General features: G+C 41.0%; 1 protein-coding gene across 5 annotated transcripts in view; it reads right to left on the reverse strand.

Annotated features, from left to right (window-relative positions):
- The window catches only part of YWHAE (tyrosine 3-monooxygenase/tryptophan 5-monooxygenase activation protein epsilon), a 55,253-nt gene that overhangs the window by 13,226 nt on the left and 18,075 nt on the right, over positions 1-23,952 (reverse strand). For 2 of the 5 annotated variants that reach the window (XM_038548450.1, XM_038548451.1), the window contains exons 2-3: positions 16,658-16,735; positions 1,010-1,209 (exon numbers count right to left, since the gene is read on the reverse strand). In XM_038548450.1, the coding sequence (XP_038404378.1) occupies positions 1,010-1,209; positions 16,658-16,735 (278 nt within the window). Of the gene's footprint in view, positions 1-1,009; positions 1,210-16,657; positions 16,756-23,952 lie in introns of all 5 variants that reach the window. The other 3 variants (XM_038548452.1, XM_038548454.1, XM_038548453.1) reach the window with 3 other exon arrangements.

A 23,952-nucleotide genomic window follows, 5' to 3' on the forward strand; every position in this document is an offset into this window, starting at 1 on the left:
ATATACAAATGTAACATCTGAAACAGTAACTTCATGAGATGTCCAATGCCCTCTAACATTTTATATTAAAAAACAAGGACCGGGTGCCTGGGTGGTTCAGTGTCTGCCTTTGGCTCAGGTAATAATCCCAGGGTCCTGGGGATCGAGTCCTGCATTGGGCTCCCCACAAGGAGCCTGCTTCGCCCTCTGCCTGTCTCTGCCTCTGTGTCTCTCATGAATAAATAAATCTAAAAAAATATAAGTAAATAATTTTTTTAAAAAACAGACTGAGCCTCCATTAAGGAGGCTATATAATATGTATCTGTCTCATCTTTACACCCATAGCACCCAGCAAATTCTGTGATTCATAACAAGTACAAATATACTCGCTTAATTCTCCTGAATGGTAATTCCCAGTCACTCACTATAGCATTTTGCAGCTAACTACAACAAAAAAAAAACTGGTTCTCTACCTGTGTGGTGCTTAAAATTGAACACCCTCTGCAGCTTCTGTAGAAAAATAGTTTACCTCTTTCCTGAAATATTGTATAGCCCATAATCTCTTAATTCCAGGTAAGTAAAAAATGCAAATCAACTAAATAGAATATGTATTTTATGCATATTTAACTCATGAGTACTAGGCTGTCATCTAAAATATCCAAAACCTAGGACAACTTGCTGGCTTAATTAGAAAAAGCATGAGACTCCTGATCCTGGGGGTCATGAATTCAAGTTCCACATCAGGGTAAAGATTACTTAAATAAATAAAACTTTAAAATAAAACAGCCAAAACCTAAGGCAACCTTTTTGTTTAATTTTTTTTTTTAATTTATGAGAGAGAGAGAGAGAGAGAGGCAGAGACACAGGCAGAGGGAGAAGCAGGCTCCATGCACTGGGAGCCCGATGTGGGATTCGATCCCGCGTCTCCGGGATCGTGCCCTGGGCCAAAGGCAGGCACCAAACCGCTGCGCCACCCAGGGATCCCATAAGGCAACTTTCTTTAAAGATGTCTAGGATATGATAATCTCACCATTTGCCGATATTCCCGGATCATTTTTAGTTTGTCTTCTCCTCCCTTGTTTTCTTCTTTCTGTTCAATGCTGCTGATTATTCTCCAGGAAGCTCTTCTGGCTCCAATCACATTTTTATATGCAACAGATAGGAGGTTTCTTTCTTCAACTGTCAACTCCACATCCATCCCTGCTACTTTCTTCATTGATTCCACCATTTCTATAAAGGAAAAGAGAAGTAAAATCAGACCATACAAAGTAAGTTTTGATATACAATACCCCTTTTACAATAGAACTCTTTTTTCTGTCAAACTAGTGTAAAAAGTAAGAATCTTAACAAAAATACAATAATCAAAACTAACGAGTAAGGGTACCTGGGTGGTTCAGTTGGTTGAGCCTCTGCCTTAGTCTCGGGTCTTGAGCCCTGCACTGGGCTCCCAACTCAGTGGGGAAGAGTATGCTTGTCTCTCTCCCTATACCCCTCTCTCCCTCTCAAATAAATCTTTTTTTAAAAGGAGTAAAAAACTGGGATGCCTGGGTGGCTCAGCAGTGAGTGTCTGCCTTCAGCTCAGGGCGTGGTCCCAGGGTCCTGGGATAGAGTCCTGGATCGGGCTCCCGGCATGGAAGCCTGTTTTTCCCTCTGCCTGTGTCTCTGCCTCTTTCTGTGTCTCTCGTGAATAAATAATATTTTTTAAAAAGGAGTAAAAAACTAAAAACATATAAAACAAAGTAAACTAAAAGCCTAGAATAAGAGAATCTGCAATATAAGTTCTATGTAAACAAAAGTTCATATAGTACCTAGTGTAATTCACAGCAAGGTTTGGAAACATCTCATTAAATAAGGGAACTAAGAAGGCACACCTGCCCATTTCCCAGTAAAAATAATTAAGCTGACAGTTTAGACAAAAATTAAAGAGTTATAGGCTCTAGAAGCACCTGGGTGGCAGTCAGTTGAGTATCCGACTCTTGGTTTTGGCTCAGGTCATGATCTCAGGGTGGTAAGACCAAGCCGGGTGCTCAGTACAGAGTCGGCTTCTGTTTCTCTTTCCCTCTGCTTCTGCCCCTCCCCGCCCTCCTCGCTGCTCTCTCTTTGAAATAAATATTTTTTTAGGGATCGCTGGGTGGCGCAGCAGTTTGGTGCCTGCCTTTGGCCCGGGGCGCGATCCTGGAGACCAGGGATCGAATCCCACATCGGGCTCCCGGTGCATGGAGCCTGCTTCTCCCTCTGCCTGTGTCTCTGCCTCTCTCTCTCTCTCTCTCTGTGACTATCATGAATAAATAAATAAAATCTTAAAAAAAAAATGAAATAAATATTTTTTTTAAAAGTTATAGGCTCTAGGGATCCCTGGGTGGCGCAGCGGTTTGGCGCCTGCCTTTGGCCCAGGGCGCGATCCTGGAGACCTGGGATCGAATCCCACATCGGGCTCCCGGTGCATGGAGCCTGCTTCTCCCTCTGCCTATGTCTCTGCCTCTCTCTCTCTCTCTCATAAATAAATAAAAATTAAAAAAAGTTATAGGCTCTAAAATAGATTTTCTTACAAATAAATTATTTCCCAATTAAATCCAAATAAATTGTATTTTCAAAAATAAGGAAGTTGGAGGAAAGAGCATTCATATAGCAAACATACACATTTGAGCATTTGGTTAATCACACATACAAACCAAACTTATCTTTGGGTGTTTCCATCCTTCTTAATAAGAAGGGACACTGTTCACCTACTATGAATTTCAATTTATCAGCAAAACTCGTGATGGTTCCTATTTGTTACCACTAGGTGGCGACCAAAGAAAGGGGCCCAGATAAATCTTAGGAGATACCCAAGTAAAGGAAAAAACAGGTAACAAACACAATCCACATGAGGCGCCCCTGGGTGGCTCAGTTGGTTAAGTATCGGACTCTAGATCTACACTTAAGTCTTGATCGCAGGGCCATGAGTTCAAGCCCCACACTGGATGTGGTGCCTACTTAAAACAAAGGGCACCTGGGTGGCTCAGTTAAGCATCTGGCTCAGGTCATGATCTCAGGGTTGTGAGATCAAGCGCTCTCCCTCCCTACTGCACGCATGCTCTCTCTCAAATCTTTAAAAAAATTTTCAGATAAAACAATGGAATGCAAATGAAAAACGAAAAAAAGCTCAATGAACAGTAACCTAATAAATACATTAATGAAAATTATGCTTTTAGAAAAGACTAAATGCCATATTATCATATGGCTCTTCAACTTTACTGATTGAGAATCTTTAAGACCCAAGGATCTACACATTGTATCTTTTCATTTTTTTAAAGATTTTATTTATTTATTTATTTATTCATTCATTCATTCATTCATGAGAGAGAGAGAGAGAGAAGGGCAGGCAGAGACACAGGCAGAGGGAGAAGCAGGCTCCACGCAGGGAGCCGGACGTGGGACTTGATCCCGGGTCTCCAGGATCACGCCACGGGCTGAAGGCAGCGCTAAACCGCTGAGCCACCCAGGCTGCCCAGGATCTACATTTTAACAAGCACCCTAAGCATACATTAACATTCTAAACATGAGCAATACCTTAAGACATGATGCAGATGGTAACTTTATGAAACACTGCATAATAAATTGTTTAATCCCAGGGAAATACGTTCAAAAACATCCTTTCAGGAATATCAGGAAATTAATAGAAACATTAAGATGGTAAGGTCTTTGGAAAACAGTTTGGTCGTTTTGGTGTTTTTTTTTTCTTTAAGATTTTATTTATTTACTCATGAGAGAGGCAGAGACACGGGCAGAGGGAGAAGCAGGCTCCTCACAGGGAGCCCAATGTGGGACTCTATCCCCAGAGTCACGCCCTGAGCCAAAAAGCAGACAATCACTGAGCCTCCAAAGCGTCCCCAGTTTAGTAGTTCTTATACAATTGGAACACCCTAAGACTTAGCAATTCTAGTACTAGATATTACCCAAGAGAAACGAAAATTTATCTCCACAAAGACGTTTTACACAAATGTTCACAGCAACTTTATTCAAAATAGCTAAGGTGAAAACAATCCCAAAAGTCCGTGTATACAGTGGAATACTATTCAAGAACAAAAAATAAACCATGGGTACAAGTAACAACATGGATGAGTTACGAAATCATGCTAATTGAAAAAAGCCAGACCAGAAAAGGCTGTATAATTCACTTTAAGTTATATAAAATGCAAAATTAGGAGTGCAGGGGGCGGGGGGGGGGGGGGTGGCCTCAGTGGTTGAGTGCCTTGCCTTTGGCTCAGGTTGTGATCCTGGGGTCCTGGGATCAAGTACTGCATCAGGCTCCCCCCACAGTAAGCCTGCTTCTCCCTCTGCCTATGTCTCTGCCTCTCTATGGCTCTCATGGATAAATAAAATAACTTTTTAAGAATGCAAAATTATGAAGACAGCAAGTAAGTGGGATGGGGGTGAAACGAGGGAGGCTTGTGTGCAAAGGAAATCTGGAGTAAAAAGAATGCTCTGCTGTGGTGGTTATACATCTGAATAGATTTATCAAACACTGAACTGTATGGCTTAATACTTGAATAACACAGGAGGAAAAAAAAAAAAAAAAAACACAGGAGAGCAGACCCACCAGGCAGTCACAGTCTGAAATCCAAGTATACCTAATGACTCCCCAAAAACTTTACTGATAATCTGTTGACCAGAAGCCTTGCTGATAATCAGCACATATTTGTGCATGTTATATGTATTATATACTGTATTCTACAATAAAGTAAGCTAGAGAAAAGAAAATGCTATAAAGAAAATCAAGAGAAAAAGCATTCACAGTACTATACTGGATTTACGGGGGGGAAGGGGACACACACACATATAAGTGTACATGTAAGTGTACACCCACACAGTTCAAACCTATGTGTTCAAGAGTCAACTGTACATGGAAAGAAGATCTATTTTATTGCATACAAATACTTTAATAAGATGTATTTTTAAATGTAATTCTGAAACATTAAAGAATGATTAGGAAGTACAGTAACAAGACCATTAATTCATTTGTGGAAGCCTGAAAGCATCCCCCCACCCCTTTAAACTAGTCATGAAAAAAAAAGCTAAATTCAGAGGCAGCAGAGTCAGAGGGTAAATTCAAGATCACTTCCATACTAAGTTTATTTTCAAAAACTAACAAATTGGGACGCCTGGGTGGCTAGGCGGGTGAGCATCTGCCTTTGGCTCGGGTAGTGATCCCAGGGTCCTGGGACTGAGTCCCACATCAGGCTCCCTGCAGGGAGCCTGCTTCTCCCTCTACCTGTGTCTCTGCCTCTGTGTGTCTCTCATGAATAAGTAAATAAAATCTCTTTAAAAAAAAGAATATTTTTTAAAAAACTAACAAATTAAAATGCCCCAGAAGAGAACCAGTAATTAGCTTTTCTAAATTGACCCCAACAAAGCAATTTAAAAAATAACTTCGCTACACCAAAAAAGACTATGAATTATCTTAAACTGTAGGACTTTGGAACATTATATAGGGAAAAACTATACACAAATACCTATACCACCAAAAATTTAACAATTATATATGTCTCTGGGTACTATTTCAGATAATTTACATTTCCTTTTCTATGCTCTACAATTTTTCAGCATCTTAATAAAGGTCTTATTTATTTACACATGCACGCACAACTAAGCACAAGCAAGGGAAGCAGCAGGCAGAGGGAGAGGGAGAAGCAGGCTCAATCCCAGGATCCTGGGATCATGACCTGAGCCAAAGGCAGACTCTTAACCGACTTGAGCCACTCAGACATCCCAAAATTTTTTTCCCAACATTTCAACAATTTTTTACAATAATAAAGGGGGGAAATTAAAGCACTCAATGAGGGGCACCTGGGTGGCTCAGTGAGTTAATCATCTGCCTTCAGCTCAGGTCATGATCCCAGGGTTCTGGGATCAGGCCCCATGCTGCAACCTCCTCAGCGGGAAGTCAGCCTCTCCCTCTTCATCTGACTCTCCCTGTTCATACTCTCTCTCACTTGCTCTAATAAAATAAAAATTTAAATAAATACAGCACTCGATGATATCCTATCCCAAATGCAATTAAATATATCCTTCTCTTCATTTAGAAGGCCAAAAACAAGGCAAAAAAGACTATATAGTACAACTACAGAAGCAGTTATCTACTTTTCCTAACTAACAGCTTTATCTATTTCATTTTATTGATTTTATTAATTTACATATACAATTCACCCACTTAAAATGTAAAATTTAGGGGTGCCTAGGTGGCTCAGTTGGTTAAGTGTCTGCCTTCGGCTCAGGTCATGATCCCAGCGTCCTGGAATCAAAAGTCCCATACTGGGTTCCCTGCTCCAAGGTGAACCTGCTTCTCTGTCTCTCATGAATAAACAAACTTAAAAATATTTTTAAAAATAAAAAAACAGGGATCCCTGGGTGGCGCAGCGGTTTGGCGCCTGCCTTTGGCCCAGGGCGCGATCCTGGAGACCCGGGATCGAATCCCACATCGGGCCCCCTGTGCATGGAGCCTGCTTCTCCCTCTGCCTATGTCTCTGCCTCTATTTCTCTCTCTATGACTATCATAAATAAATAAAAATTTAAAAAATAAAAAATAAAAAAAATAAAAATAAAAATAAAAAAACAAGATGTACAATTTAGTGGTTCTTAGTATATTCACAAAGTTGTACAACTATGACCACAGCCAATTTTAGAATATATTCATCACGTGAAAAAGAAACACTCCATACCCATTAGTAGTCACACTCTCCACTCAATTCCAACTCCCTCAAAGCTAGGTAACCACTTACTTTCATCCCTATGGATTTACCACTCTAAACATTCCATATAAATGGAAGCATACACAGGCATACTTTGTTTTATTATGCTTTTGTTTTTTTACAAAGTGAAGGTTTGTGGCCACCCTGTATGGGGCAAGTCTACCAGGTTCTTCTTTCCAACAGCATTTGTTCATTTCATGTTTCTGTGTTCACATTTCAATTCTTGCAATATTTTGCAATTTTTCATTATTATATTTGTTATGGTGATCTGTGATCTTTGATGGTACTATTGTAATTGTTTTGGGGCACCACAAACCACACCCATATAAGATCATAAACTTAATAAATGTTGTATTCTGTTCCACCAACCTGCCTGCCATTCAGTGCCATGTCATGTCTTCCCACTCTTCACTGTCTCTCCCTCTCTCTTAGGACTACCTATCCTCTGAGACACAATACTGAAATTAGGCCAATTAAGAACCCTACAATGGCCTCTAAATCAAGTGAAAGGAAAAGTCAATATCTCTCACTATAAATCAAAAGCTACCAATGATTAAGCTTAGTTAAGGCATATTGAAAGCTCAGGCCAAAAGCTAGGCCTCTTAAACCAAGCAATTTGCAAATTGTGAGTGCAAAGTAAAAATTCTTGAAGGAAATACAAAGTGCTATACCAGTTAACACAAGAATGAATAGAGGCAAAAAAACACCCCTATCACTGATAAAGAAAACATTTTAGTGGTCTAGATAGACGATTACCCTATCCACAACATCCCCTTAAGCCAAAACCTCCTACTCCACAGCAAGGCCCTATCTTCCATTTTATGAAGGCTGACACAGGTGAGGAAGCTGCAGAAGAAAAGTTGCAGGACAGCAGGGGTAGGTTCATGAGGTTTAGGGGAGGTGAAGCAGGAAGCATGGACATAGAAGCTACAGCAAGTTATCCAGATCTCACCATCATCATTAAAGGTGGTAACACTAAACAGATTTTTCAGTGTAGACGGAACAACCTTATATTGGAAGACAATACCATCTAAGACTTTCACAGCCAAAGAGAAGCCAATACCAGGCTTCAAAATTTCAAAGGAAAGGCTGACTCTCTTTTAGGTAGGGGCTAATGCAGCTGGTGATTTTAAGTTGAATGCTCACTGACCTTCCTGAAAATCCTAGGCCTTTAAGAATTATGCTAAATCGGGATCCCTGGGTGGTGCAGCAGTTTGGTGCCTGCCTTTGGCCCAGGGCGCGATCCTGGAGACCCGGGATCGGGCTCCAGGTGCATGGAGCCTGCTTCTCCCTCTGCCTGTGTCTCTGCCTCTCTCTCTCTGTGCGTGACTATAATTAAAAAAAACAAAAACAAAAAAACAAAAAAAAAAAACACTGAGGGGAGGAGTTCAATAGAGATCACCATTAACAGGAGTTTTGGAAGAGGTTGATTCCAACTTTCATGGATGACTTTGTGTGGGGTTCATGACTTCAGTGGAAGTTAACTGCTGATGTGGTAGAAACAGAAAAAAATAACTAGAATTAGAAGTGGACCTAACCTGGGGTACCTGGCTGGCTCAGACAGTATAGGATGTGGCTCTTTATCTTGTGGTCATGGGCTCAAGACCAATGTGGGGTATAGAAATTACATAAATAAACTTAAAAAAAAAAAGTGGACCTAATCAAAACCAAAATGAGATGTATCACCTGTCAGAATGGCTAGTATCAAAAAGAAATAACAAGTGTTGGTGAGCATGTGGAGAGAAAGGAACCCTAATGCATTTTTGGTGGAAAGGTAACTGATATAGGATAGGCACTGTGGAAAACAGAATGGAGATTCCTCAAAAAATTAAAAACAGTAATACCATATATTCTAGTAATTCCACTATGATTTACTCAAAGAAAATGAAAAGATATATATGCACCCTGTTTATTGCTGTGTTACTTACAACAGCCAAGATATAGAAGCAACTTAAGTGTCCACTGACAGATAAAGATGTAAGCAATCACACACACACACATATATATATCCTTATAATGGAGTATTACTCAGCCATTAAAAAAGAATGAGATCTTGTCATTTCAACACAAATGGACATAGAGGGTATTGTGCTAAGTATGAAATAAGAGAAAGACAAATACCATATGGTTTCACCTATATAAAAAATCTAAAGAACAAAATAAATTAACAAACAAAAAAGCAGAAAACAGACCCTAAATACAGAAAACAAACTGGTGGTTGCCAGAGCAAAGAAAGTAGAGGCATATGCAAAATGGTGAAGGGGGAGTGGGAAGTACGGGTTTCCAGTATGGAATGACCAAATCACAGGGATGAAGGGTACAGCATAGGGAATATAGTCAGTGGGGTGTAACAGTGTTGTAAGGTGACAGATGGCAGCTACACCTGTGGTGAGCATAGAATAGAGTTGTTGAATCACTACACTGTAAACCTGAAACTAATGTTAACATTGTGTGTAAACTGTACATCAACTTAAAAAAACAACAAAATAAAGTTGGTCTAAAGGCTGACTCAATTGCTTCGATTTCATGATAAAACTAACAAGTTGGGTTGCTTCTTATGAATGGAAAAAAGAAAACAGTTTCTTGAGGTGGAATTTACTCCTGGTTAAGACTGCTGAAATAACATCAAAGCATTTAGAACAGTACTTAGATTTAGTTGATAAAGCAGTGGCAGGGTTTAAGAAGTCTGACTCAATTTTGAAGGAAATTCTACCATCCAGGGTGCACCTGGGTGGCTAGGTTGGTTAAATGTCTGCCTTTGGCTCAGGTTGTGATCTCAAGGTCCTGGGATTAAGCCCCACATAGGGCTCCCTGCTCAGAGGGGAATTTATTTCTCCCCTCTGCGTGCTCACACTCTCTCTTAAAAAAATAAAAAAATAGGGATCCCTGGGTGGCTCAGCGGTTTAGCGCCTGCCTTTGGCCCAGGGCCGACCCTGGAGTCCCGGGATCGAGTCCCGCGTCGGGACTGATCCTGGCATTGAGCCTGCTTCTCCCTCTGCCTGTGTCTCTGCCTCCCTCTCTCTCTCTCTCTCTAGATCTATCATAAATAAAAATAAATCTTTAAAAAAATAAATAAAATTTAAAAAAAAGAAAAAATTCTACCATATGTAAAATACTTTATAAAACAGCATCCTACAGAGAAATTGCTCCAAAGAAGTTAATCGATGCAGAAAAACTTCATTGTTGCCACAGCTGCCCCTTATCTTCAGTAACCACCACCAGTCAGCATCCATCAACATTAGAGGCAAGACTTTCCACCAGCAAAAAGATGACTCACTGAAAACTCATATATGGTTAGCACTTTTTAGCAATAAAGTATTTTTAACTAAGGTATGTAATTTTTCTTAGACATAAAGCTATTGTATACTTAATAGACTACAGTACAGGGGCGCCTGAGTGGCTCAGTTAAGCATCTGCCATCCACCCGGGTCATGATCCCAAGATTGTGGGATCAAGCCCAGAACCTGGCTCCCTGCTTGGTGGGGAGCCTGCTTCTCCCTCTCCCTCTTCTACTCCCCCTGCTTGTGCTCAATCTAATCTCTCTGTCAAATAAAATCTTGGGCAGCCCAGGTGGCTCAGCGATTTAGCGCCACCTTCAGCCCAGAGCCTGATCCTGGAGGTCCAGGATCGAGTCCTGCATTGGGCTCCCTGCGTGGGGCCTGCTTCTCCCTCTACCTATGTCTCTGATGAATAAATAAATAAAATCTAAAATAAATAAATAAATAAATAAATAAATAAATAAATAAATAAATAAATAAATAAAATCTTAAAAGAAAAAACAGACTATAGTATATTGTAAACATAACTTTTACAGGCAATGACAAACCAAAAATATCCGTGTGACTCGCTTATTGCAATGTTCATTTTATTGCAGTAGTCCAGAACCAAACCCTCAATATCTCCAAGTATGCCTGTAATACACTGTCTTTTGTAACTGACTTCTTTCACTTAGCACATCTCTAGGTTCACCCAGAGTGCAGCACCTAACAATATAATATGGATACACCACATTTATATATTTATAGTTAATGGATATTTGAGTTGAATTTTCACTTTTGGGCTATTATGAATAATGCTATGAACATAGTTTATTCAAGTATGCTTTCAGGTCTCTTTTGTATATAGCCAAGAATGGAACTGCAGAGTCATTATAGTAACTTTTTGAAGAAAGAACTGCCAAACTTTTTCACGTGGCACGCACTATTTTTACATTCCTACCAGCAATATAGGAAGATTCTAATTTCTCCATCCTCTAACATTTGTTAGTTTCCTTAAAACAAAAAAATCACCTTAGTGCATGACTTTGATTTCTTTGACGGCTAACGATGCTGAGCAGTTTTTCAAGTACTTACTGGCCATTTGTGTATGTTCTTTGGAAAATATTCAAATGCTCTGTCAACATTTTTTTTTTTTAATTTGAGAAAGAATAGAGGTGTGTACATGAAAGCAGGGGAGGGGCAGAGGGAGAGACTCTCAAGCAGACTCCACATGAATGCAGGACAATCCCATGACCCTGAGATCATGACCTGAGTTGAATCAAGAGTCTGATGCTGGGATCACTGGGTGGCTCAGCGGTTTGGTGCCTGCCTTGGGCCCAAGGGCGTGATCCTGGAGTCCCGGGATCGAGTCCCGCATCGAGCTCCCTGCATGGAGCCTGCTTCTCCCTCTGCCTGTGTCTCTGCCTCTCTGTCTCTCTGTCTCTCATGAATAAATAAATAAAATCTTTAAAAAAAAAAAAAAAAAAGAGTCTGATGCTTAACCAACTAAGCCATCTAGGTACTCCAGGAGTTACTTATGCTATTTGGTTTTAAAACTCTAAATACTCTTCTCAGCCCCTCATCTTCAGGAATTTCTCCATTCCTGAAGGTAGATTAAGGGAGAGTAGTAGCATGAATCAGAAAAGAAAAACACTTCCTACTACCCCTAGTTCTGTATCAATGCTTTGTACAAATTTGCACAAATTATGACTACCATGAGGACCATGGTGTCACCCTCACCCTTTTAACACCAGCAAAAGAAACATGATCCTAACTATAACATACCCCAAACCTTGATGTGAAAGCTCTGATTTTACCCAAAACTGGCCACAACCTCAAAACCACCATCAGCAGAGGATTAACAGAATTATACTCATTTAAAATTCTCAACATACTAGTATTTCATAAAATCATCTTTGCAACAACTATTTTCATCAGTGTGATCCGAGTATTTCTGAAACGGAGGATGGCTGTCAAATCTGTTTGCAGCAGGTATGATCATAACTTATGAACTAGAGAATGGAAGAGTCAATGACTACATGTGGATGTGTAGGCAGTTTGGTACATAAAATCTAGGCAGTAAAATTTTAGAGACTTCCAGTAAAGTTTAAAGACAATGGGTAGCTGACCGAAAATCACATTACAGAAACTGAAATTTCTAATATTCACAACTGAAAAGGCATCGTAAACACACTAATGATAAGTCTGTTTGGTTCCAGGTAATTTCCCTTCACTGTGTAATAGCCTACTTAGACATCTATTACATTAAACCAGCTTGACTCTATTCATTACTGGACTATCCTGCCAGAAAGAGAGTCCCATTATTTTTCACCCTGACCTTAATTTAGCTTTGGTTCTTAGTTTTGCTCTTTGAAGTATTCATTCAATAAACTCATTCACAAATAAAACACATCATGCCAGGCACTGTTGCAAATGCTTTGTATGTATTAATGCATTTAATTTCCTCAATAAACCTTTGAAGTAGGTAGCAGTAGTATCCTCGTTTTATGAGGAAATTGAAGAATATGGATGTTAAACTTGCTCAAAATCACAAATTCAGCGGATTACAATACAAACCCAGGCAATCTGACTCCAGAGCTGTACTGTGATCTAATCCCATTACCCCAAATTTGAATATTTACTTGACCTCATCTGAATGGGGATCCATTCTTTTTTTTTCCCCCTTTAAAAGTGTAACTGACAGGACCCTTTGCTTGTTTTTAAAGATGTATTTAGGGGATCCCTGGGTGGCGCAGCGGTTTGGCGCCTGCCTTTGGCCCAGGGCACGATCCTGGAGACCCGGGATCGAATCCCACATCAGGCTCCTGGTGCATGGAGCCTGCTTCTCCCTCTGCCTATGTCTCTGCCTCTCTCTCTCTCTGTGACTATCATAAATAAATAAATAAAAATTAAAAAAATTAAAAAAAAAAGATGTATTTATTTATTTTTAGGGGGAAGGCGAGTGCAAGCAAGAGGGGAAAGAGCAGAGGGAAAGAATCTCAAGCAGACTCTCCACTGAGTGTGGTTTCTGCTATAGGGCTCCATCTCAGGACTCTGAGATCATCATGACCTGACTAAAACCAAGAGTCAGATGCTCAACCAACTGAGCCAACTACCCCAGGTGCCCCAGGATCCTCTCTTTTCTAAGAACAGATGCAATAAATGCTTGCAATGACAAGAGACACAAGCTTAATACATTAAAATGTGTATTCCGGTTCAAAGCACATTTTTCCACCAAGTTAACCCTCCAGGAAAATTATCTACAAAAAGCTTAATGCCAATACTTAGCAGATACTCCCATGCCACTAGTATTTCTACATCAACATTCCAGTAAACATGATTCTCCCAAGACTGTCCTTGACACCTGGAAAAGCAAGTCTCTGCTGAGATTCAATAGCCTTATGATCTTGTAAAGTACCAATCTATAAGAGGGTGTGTTTCTACCTATTAGACTGACAAGCTACCACAAAGCCTGATTCTATAGTTCCTAATGAGATCCAGGATCAGGATAGAAGCAAACTGTTCAGAATCAGTCATGGGAAAACAAGCAGGCACTGTACTGGCTGCCAGAACTAATGTACCTTGTACTTTAGAAGCATATAGGGTCATAACCCATAATTACTCCCAACATAGGAAAAATGTTTGCCGGCTGTTAGAAAACATAATCCTGACTTATTAAAGACCAAAAAAAAAAAAAAAAAACAAAAAAACAAAAAACCTTGAGGTTGAATAACTTGCCTCAAGTCACATACCTAGTAAGTGATAAAACCAGAATTCAAACCGAATCTAACTTAAGTCCCTGAACTCTTAACCACCACCTTCAACTAAATTTCCAAGTAAAGTGCTCATAGAAACAAGAAATCCTTAAATCCAAACACAAATAATCACCCCAAGAGTAGAAAAGGGCCAGAGCATCAGACACTGCCTTAAAAAGCTTCTGTCAAGGGGCAGCCTGGGTGGCTCGGCGGTTTAGCGCCACCTTGAGCCCAGGGTCTGATCCTGGAGACCTGATTCAAGTTCCTCCATGTCAGGCTTCCTGCATGGAGCCTGCTTCTCCCTCTGCCTGTGTCTCTGCCTCTCTCTCTCTTTCTCTCTCTCTCTCTCTCTGTCTCACGAATAAATTAAAAAAAAAAAAAGGTCCTGTCAAAATTCTAGAGAGAACTTTGATTTGCTTTATGTAGAGGTCAATCAGTTGGCCAATGACCCTTCCTCTGCCTGGGAAACTATTCAACCCTCTGAATCAAACTAAAACATCTTTTCTGTAAAGCCTTCCTGTGCTTTCCAATTTGTGTTCACATTTGTTTTTCTCTCCAACAAACATTACCTTCCTTAAAAAAAGAATTACTTTCCTAAAAAGGCATGAACTGTGTCTTCATGTTTATTCCCCAAAGAGCACAATATCTAATGCCACATTATCTAATACACAAACATTTGATGAAAAAATAAAGATGCCAAATTACATTAAATAAAAAGACTGATACAGGGGCACCTGGGTGGCTCAGTCAGTTAAGCTTCTGCTTTCAGCTCAGGTCATGAGCCCAAGGTCCTGGGATCACATCCTGCAGGTGGCTCCCTGCTCAGGGAGAATTCTGCTTCTCCCCCTCCCTCTGCCCCTTCCTGTCTCATGTGCATGCTAATAAACAGAATCTTATAAAAAAGGAAAAAAGGACATATATTCTGGTGGGTCAAAGGTAAATGAAATCTTTAAAGCTTCCCTCTAGGTAGGACCAGGGATTCTGAATCCTTTCTCAGCATTTTCAATAGACCTTTTCTCCTGCACCCAGTATTATTTAGTAGAAAACTTATATTTGTCCCCTAAAGAGTCCTCTGAGCTGTCCATAAACTTGAGCTACTCGTGTGCAATTATGTGTATGGGAATGGAATAGTGTTCGTGATTTGTATCTACATCATCATATGGATGTATATTCATTAATAAAGTCATTAATTAAAAAAAAAAGAGTCTCCTGAGGGACACTTGGGTGGCTCAGCGGTTGAGGGTGTCTGCCTTTGGCTCAGGGCATGATCCTGGGATCAAGTCACACATCAGGCTCCCTGCATGAAGCCTGCTTCTCCCTCTTCCTCTTTCTGTGCCTCTCATGAATAAATAAAATCTTAAAAAAAAAAAAAAAAAGGAAATTCTGCAATATGCTACAACACGGATGAATTTTAAAATGGTTTTTTAAAAAAACGGTTCAGATGGGGGCACCTGGGTGGCTCAGTTGGTTGATCATCAGACTGATTTTGGCTCAGACGGCCATTGCAGCCCTGGGATCAAGCTCCACATTGGTTCTGTGCTTGGCATGGAATGTGTTTGGGATTCTCTCTCCCTCTCCAACTGCCCCTCCCCCAACACATGTGTGCTTGCTCTCTAATAAAGAAATAAAATCTCAGGGTGCCTTGGTTTCTCAGTCAGTTAAGCCAACTGACTCCTGGTTTTAGCTCAGGTAGAATCTCATGGCCCTGGATAATAGAGCCCAGAATCAGGCTACATTTGGCTGGGAGTCTGCCTGGGATTCTCTCTCCCCCTCTGGCCCTCCCTCTTCCTCATTCCCTCTCTAAAATAAGTAAATCTTTGAAATAAATAAAATCTTAAAAAAGGTTTAAGACAATAAATTTTGTTGTGTATTTTAACACAGAGAAAATAAACTAAGATGAAGTAAGTAGCTATGTCCCAAACTCTAGGACCCTTCTCTCTCTCTTTTTTTTTTTTAAAGATTTTATCTATTTATTCATGAAAGACACACCCATACACACAGAGGCAGAGACACAGGCAGAGGGAGAAGCAGGCTCCACACAAGGAACCCAATCCCAGGTCTCCAGGATCACACCTTAGGCTGCAGGCGACGCCAAACCGCTGTGCCACTGGGGCTGCCCACTAGGACCCTTTCTCAATAAAAAGTAACTTGGATGACAGACATGATGATATTGACAGTGGAATATTCAGCTGACTCAAGACTGTTGAAAGGAATTCCTGCAAAGACTGGCTTGCATGGGGAACCCTGGGTGGCGCAGCAGTTTAGCGCCTGCCTTTGGCCCAGGGCACAATCCTGGAGACCCGGGATCGAATCCCACGTCGGGCTACCGGTGCATGGAGCCTGCTTCTCCCTCTGCCTATGTCTCTGCCTCTCTCTCTCTCTGTGTGACTATAATAAATAAATAAAATTAAAAAAAAAAAAAAAAAAGACTGGCTTGCATGAAGGCAAGTTTCCCAAATCACCATGTCAAATGGAAAGAATGCAAAGCTATCTTAGTGTTGATGCAGAAACATCATGGGGGGGGGGGGGGCGGGGAGCAAGGTACCTCTGTAAATTATAAAACTCTCTAAATTTCACCTTGGTGTAATTATAAAAATCATCTGAGTAAAAAATCTCTATAGACTAATTATTACTTCTCAGGCCTGGTTGTTTGAACCTGTTACTCTGGGATCTACCAGAATGTATCTTATATGCATGTATCAACAAACAAGTCTTCACCTCCTCAGAAAAAATATTTCTATGAAGAATACTTCTACCAATAAAGGAAAATCTGTGCAATTTTAAGTGGCAGTCTAAGACCTGTACATTCCAATAAAATGCCACAATCTTTCCCTCACCTTGAGTTTTCCCTTATCATGTGAGGATTATTACCTCAGACACTTCCCAAATAACTAAAAACCTAAAAATAAGGACAAATATAATAGAGAAGACTTACCATCACAGAAAGCCATTTGCACTAGAAGAGAACAGCAAGAAGGAAGAGAAAAAACATCTTGTAGTATTTTCCCAGCTTCTGCAAAAAGGTATTTTATCCTTTGATGATAAAAAAGAAGTGAACTTAGGAGAGTGTCAATAGCTTAAATTTAGCAATGTTCTCATTATATGATTAATTACCAGAGATACTATTAACAGTGAGAGCAGAGACCCCTGCATGAAGATGAATGTCTCTTGCACTATATGTGGAAAAAAATATTTGTATCTTCTGGGCTAAAAAGGGAGTTAAGTACAGCAGCAAAGAAAAACCTGATGTCTGCATGGAAGGTAGGAGAGGCCCAAATGAATAAAAAAACATAAATCCAAACCTGTGCCAGCAAATAAATTTGGAGAATTGCTAGATTAAGGGCCAAAGGGAGAAATAAGACCTAAGATAAAATTTCAGTACTTACTTCTAAAGAGATGCACTTTAGAAATTAAGGAATAAAAAGAAGGAACTCTACCAGAGAATTTGTCTACACAGAGGGGGTAGGCATCATGCCCCTTTAGGATTCATTCATGTTCTGAGGTTGCCATGGAAGTAAAGTATCCTTCATATGCATGCACATATTTAATGTAACAGTTAAAGGATAATTTTCATCTTCAGAGAAGCTACTAGCACATAATTTTTAAACAATCCCTTAAGATTCTGGAAGGCAAAGTATTCTGGATGTAATTTGCTTAGCATCTCAAAATTGAAAACACAAAAGCAGGGTGTAAACATGTTTTAAACTCTTTCTAAAGAATGGATAAGCCTGGGGGATGAAGGGGATTTCACCTACATTTTGAGTAAAAATTCTGTATTCTCAAAGGACAGGATAGGTATGTCTGGGAACCAAATTACTTCCAAATTTCAGAGACTTCACACAACAAAGGTTTCTTAAGTGAGGAGCTATGCCTTTCATAGTTGAGGATTCCTGGTCAAAGCAAAAGAGGGAAAAACAAAATTATCAGGAGAGGGGTTTTCACTGCCTCTACAATTAAATAAGTTCTGCTTAAGTTTCAAAGATAGCAACAGCTCACAAGGCCTTTCCACCTAAGTAGAAAAGTTGGGAAAAGAGGGGAGGGAGCGTTACAGCACATCAAAAGAAAAGCCAATGAAGCCACACGAAAATAAAAGAGGTTGTCAAATTGGGGCACCTGTGTGGCACAGCTGGTTCAGCGTCAGACTCTTGGTTTGGGCTCAGGTAGTGATCTCTGGGTTGTAAGAGTAAGCCCTGTCTTGGGCTTTATGCTTGGAGTCTGCCTGAGATTCTCTCTCCCTCTCCCACTCTCTAAAATAAATCAATCAATGCTTGGGGAGAAAAAAAGGCTGGCAAGTCAAATCAGACATTATTTAAAAGAGCTACACATAGGAATTATGAGTAATTAATGAAGACCGCAAATTTTGTCCATGGTTAACAGCAATTAAAGCAACAATCTAAAATGTCTTTTTGCTTTTTGTTTTTGTTTTTTTCTTAGATTTTACCTATTTATTTATGAAACACAGAGAGGCAGAGATATAGGCAAAGGGAGAAGCAGACTCCCTGCAGGGAGCCTGATGCGGGACTTGATCCAAAGACCACAGGATCACGACCTGAGCTGAACGCAGACTCTCAACTACTGAGCCTTCCAGGCGTCCCGGTTAAATTGTTTTTACTATTATTTATAAAAAAGAAGTACGCAAGATTACTGGGAGGAGGTATTCCAAGATACTCTAAGATTCATACCATACCAATCTTTACTTAAAAAGGAATAATGAGGGCAGCCCCAGTGGCACAGCGGTTTAGCGCCGCCTGCAGCCCAGGGCGTGATCCTGGAGACCCTGGATAGAGTCCCATGTCAGGCTCTCTGCATGGAGCCTGCTTCTCCCTCTGCCTATGTCTCTGCCTCTCATTCTCTCTGTGTTTCTATGAATAAATAAAATCTTTAAAACAAAAAAAAAGGAATAATGACAGGAAATGTTTCACTAGATTTACAGAAGCAGCAGTTTTTACTTGTATACTTCTGGTTCTCATGAAATCCATAAGGGCATTTCTTTCATTATTTTTAAAATAAGCTCCATGACACTGGGCTCAAACTCACAACCCTGAGGATCAAGACCCGAGCTGAGATCAAGAATCAGAAGCTTTTAAAAAAAAAAAAAAAAGAAAAGAAAAGAAAAAAAAGAATCAGAAGCTTTACCAACTAGCCACCTAAACTTCCCAGTTAGGGCATTTTGGTAGAAAATTATGTATATTGCAGCACATGGGTGGCACAGTCAGTTCAACATCTGACTCTTGGTTTTGGTTCAGATCCTGATCTCAGGGTCGAGAGATCAAGCCCCAACTCTGGCTCCATCCTCAGCAGGGAGTCCCCTTGGGATTCTCTTATCCTGGCCTGCTGGCCCTCCCCCTGTTCACACTTTCAATGGGTCTCAAATCTTTTAAAAATAAACAATTTTTTGTTTGGCGGCTCCAGTCTACTCAAAGATTGTGGTGCCATCATTTTAACGGCTATTTGCATTTGTACAAGTATGCTTCCAAATCATTTAAGGGCTCTATGGGATGCTAAAACACACCTTAAGATTTTACATTACTAAAAAACAAAAAACAAAAGACAACAAAAAAAGATTTTACATTACTCAGGCAGCCTGGGTGGCTCAGCGGTTTAGCACTGCCTTCAGCCCAGGGCGTGATCCTGGAGACCCGAGATCGAGTCCCACGTCAGGCTCCCTGCATGGAGCCTGCTTCTCCCTCTGCCTGTGTGTCTCTGCCTCTCTCTGTGTGTCTCTCATGAATAAATAAATATTTTTAAAAAGATTTTACATTACTCAAAACTATAATTTAATCTATTAAAAAAACTCAGTTTAAAAAAAGATTTACTTGAGAGCAAGCATGGGGGTGGAGGGTGTAGGAGAGAATCCTTAAGTAGTATCCCCACTGAATACAAAGTCCAATACAGAGCTTGATCCCAAGACCCCAAAATCATGACCTGAGCTGAACCAATAGAGTCCAACTAACAGAGCCACCCAGGCACCCCCCCCCAAAAAACTTTTAAAAAAATAGTTTTTATTTACTTGAGAGAGAGAAAGCACACATGCGAGAGAAAGCACGGGGAGGGGCAAATGGAGAGGGAAAAGCAAACTGAGCAGAAGTCCAATGTGGGGTTAGATCCCAGGACCCTGGGATCATGACCTGATCTGAAGGCAGACACATGACTGAGCCACCCAGGCACACCTTAAAAAAAAAAAAAAAAAAAAAAAAAAAGCCTGATTTACTTTCATTCCAACAGCAAATAATGTAGAAAAGATCTAAGAGTACAATAAAAAAACTTGAAGTAAGCTTTTAGGAGTCTTGTATCACCTATGTTTCCCAAGGAAGATAAAATGGTATTGCAATAATCACTAGACATGTTTAGTTAAAACCTGCAAAATATTGAGGAGATATATTTTTAAAGATTTATTTATTCACGACAGACGGAGAGAGAGGCAGAGGCACAGGCAGAAGAAGTAGGCTCCTTGCAGGGAGCCAGATGCAGGACTCCATCCCAGGACCCCAAGATCATGCCCTGAGCCAAAGGCAGATGCTCAACTGCTGAGCCACCCAGGCATTCCAAGAAATGTATTTTTTAAGTAGGCTCAAGTGTGGAGTTTGAACTCATGACCCCGAGATCAAGAGTCACATGCTCTGCTAACTGAGCAAGCCAGGAGCCCCAGGATATATACGGTCTAAGAGTCAGTTAAGAAAAATTAGGGATCCCTGGGTGGCGCAGAGGTTTGGCGCCTGCCTTTGGCCCAGGGCGGGATCCTGGAGACCCGGGATCGAATCCCGCGTCGGGCTCCCGGTGCATGGAGCCTGTTTCTCCCTCTGCCTGTGTCTCTGCCTCTCTCTCTGTGTGTGTGACTATAAGAAAGAAAAGAAAAGAAAGAAAAAAGAAAAATTATAAAGGTGCATCTGGCTGGCTTAGTGAATAGAGCAAACAACTCCTGATCTTAGGGTCACAAGGTCAAACATCATATTGAATGTAAAGATTACTTAAAGAGGAAGAGGGGCGGGGGAGCAGTTATAAAGGAAGGAATATAAGGAAGGAATAATTTAAAGTAAACAATTTGTCAAGATTTGGAAATTGCTCCTGGAATTTTTCTTTAAGCAAATGGCTAAACAGCTTAAAGTGGACAGGATTAAGAATTGATTTAGGGGATGCCTGGGTGGCTCAACGGTTGAGCATCTGCCCTCAGCTCAGGGAGTGATCCTAGAGTCCTGGGGTCCAGTCCCACATCGGGCTCCCTGCAAGGAGCTTGCTTCTCCCTCTGCCTACGTCTCTGCCCCTCTCTCTCTCTCTCATGAATAAATAAATAAAATCTTTTTTATTTTAAAAAAAAAAGTGAGGGCAGCCCGGGTGGCTCAGCGGTTTAGCACTGCCTTCGGCCCAGGGTGTGATCCTGGAGACCCGGGATCGAGTCCCACGTCGGGCTCCCTGCATGGAGCCTGCTTCTCCCTCTGCCTGTGTCTCTGCCTCTCTCTCTGTGTCTCTCATGAATAAATAAATAAAATCTTTAAAAAAAAAAAAAAGTGAACTGACTTAGAAGTACACTTTCTGGGGACGCCTGAGTGGCCCCATCAGTTAAGATCCAACTCAGCTCAGGTTGTGATCTCAGGTTTGTGGGATCAAGCCCCACATCGAGCTCTATGCTCAGCTTGGAGTTTGCTTGGGTTTCTCTCTTTCCTCTCCATCTGCCCCTCCCCTGTAGGCAAATATGCTCTAAAATAAATAAATTTTTTTAAAAAAATAAAGAAGTACATTTTGTGTTGGGTACTACTAACAGGATTTTTGAAACAGAAAATAGGTGGACTGGGAAGCCTCCCTAAGAGGTCCTATTCTATCTAGTAACATTTTCACTGTTCTTGTCAAATCTATATACCATTTGTACTCTTATTAGGTGGACCAAAAGACACACACACTTTAAGAAACCTAGCATACTAGAAAACCACCACCTTTACAGCCAGAAAGATTCAGATGAGGCTTTCATTCTGGAATAGGTATTGACATACATGCTATTTCACCTATCACATAACCTCTTTGAGTTTCCTGTTTCCTCATATGCAGCTTGAAAGATACCCACGTCTCACTGGGTTCTGAGAGTTAAGATGAAGAGTGCCACAGACAAATTCTCTAGCACAAAATAGAACTCAGCATTATGTTAAAATACTTTTCTTTGCTTGCCTGTCTTCCAGATTTAAAAGGGGGGAGGGGCAGCCCAGGTGGCTCAGCTATTTAGCGCCTTCGGTCCAGGGCCTGATCCTGGCGACCCAGGGTCGAGTCCCACGTCGGGCTCCCCGCATGGAGCCTGCTTCTCACCCTCTGCCTGTGTCTCTGCCTCTCTCTCTCTCTCTCTCTCTCTCTGTCCCTCATGAATAAATAAAATCTAAATAACAATATTTTTTTTAAAGGGGGAAGGAGGAATCCAGGAGGATATAAGCCCTTTAGAGGAATGTTAACAACGTACTTGATGTAGTAATGAGCTAAATAAAGAACACAGTTTAGAACCTAAACCTAAATAAATACAACCTTTTGCAATAATCTGACTCCATTTCCTCTTTCTAGCTCAGATACTCCATTCTTAAGCTTCATATGCTTAATTCCAATACTGTAGTTTTGATGATACCTGAAAGAACCTCCCTCTCCCACCACTCAAATCTTTTTTTTTTTTTAAGATTTTATTTATTTATTCATGAAAGACGGGGGGGGGGGGGCACAGGCAGAGGGAGAAGCAGGCTCCATGCAGGGGAGCCTGATGCGGGACTCGATCCCAGGACTCCAGGATCACTCCTTGGGCCGAAGGCAGGCGCTAAACCAGGCGCTAAACCGCTGAGCCACCCAGGGATCCCCCCACCACTCAAATCTTATCCACCACAATGAATACCTACTCATTTCTATCTGAGTAATTCAGGATTTCCCTGATAACCACAGCCCATATGCCTTCAATTCCCCTTTTCTGAAATTCCTGGGTCACAGAAGTTAGCAATTATCAGTCCTGTTTTTTTTTTTTTTTTTTTTAAGATTTTAACTTGAGGGATGCCTGGGTGGCTCAGTGGTTGAACTTCTGCCTTTGGCTCAGGGCATGACCCTGGGATAGGGATCGAGTCCCACACTGGGGTCGTCCTTGCATGGAGCCTGCTTCTCCCTCTGCCTGTGTCTCTGCCTCTCTCATGAATAAATAAGATCTTTTTTTTTAAGATTTAATTTATTTATTCATAGAGACAGAGAGAGAGAGAGGCAGAGACACAGGCAGAGGGAGAAGCAGGCACCATACAGAGAGCCTGACGTGGGACTCGATCCAGGGTCTCCAGGATCACGCCCTGGGCTGCAGGCGGCGCTAAACCGCTGCGCCACCGGGGCTGCCCAATAAATAAGATCTTAGAAAAGAAAAGAGAAGGAAAGGGGAAGGGGAGGAGAAGGGAAGGAGAAGGGAAGGAGAAGGGAAGGAGAAGGGAAGGGATTTTATTTGAGAGACACCTCGGTGGCTCAGCGGTTGAGTGTCTGCCTTCAGCTCACGGTGTGATCCCGGAGTCCTGGGATGGAGTCCCACATTAGGCTCCCTGCATGAAGTCTGCTTCTCCCTTTGCCTATGTCTGCCCCTCCTCTCTCTGTGTCTCTTATGAATAAATAAATAAAATCTTTAAAAAAATTTATTTGAGGGGTGAGAGGCAGGGGAAGAGGGAGAAACAGACTCTCCGCTCAGCAAGGAAACCTACAGGGCTCAACCTCAGACCTCAGGATGGTGAGATCATGACCTGAGCCAAAAGCAGATGCTTAACCAACTGAGCCACCCAGGTACCCCCTCATTCTTGTTTTTAAACACAATTTTCCTTAAATTAGACTGTAAGCTCTTTATTAGGTATGATGATAAATTCTTTTATCATTCACAAGGGGAAACTCATTCCCAAAACTCACTAAATAAATACCTACTGATTAAAAAGCCTAAGAACGGGCACGTGGGTGGCTCAGTCGATTGAGCATCCAACTTTTGATTTGGTTCAGGTCATGATCTCAGGGTCGTAGGAGAGTCCCACATCTGGCTGTGCTCAGTGAGGAGTCTGCTTGTCCCTCTCCCTCTGTTGCTCTCCAGCTTGTGCACACACACAACTCTTTCCCTCTCTCTAAAATAAAACGGAATCTTAAAAAAAAAATAAAAAAATAAAAAAATAAAAAAATAAAATACAGAAACCAATACAGTGAAAAATGATAGAAATTAACAAGCTACAGTAAATGAAGGGAAGAAACATTAAGAAGTCC

The sequence above is a fragment of the Canis lupus genome, chromosome 9 (genome assembly GCF_011100685.1).
Source record: "Canis lupus familiaris isolate Mischka breed German Shepherd chromosome 9, alternate assembly UU_Cfam_GSD_1.0, whole genome shotgun sequence".
NCBI lineage: Eukaryota > Metazoa > Chordata > Mammalia > Carnivora > Canidae > Canis > Canis lupus.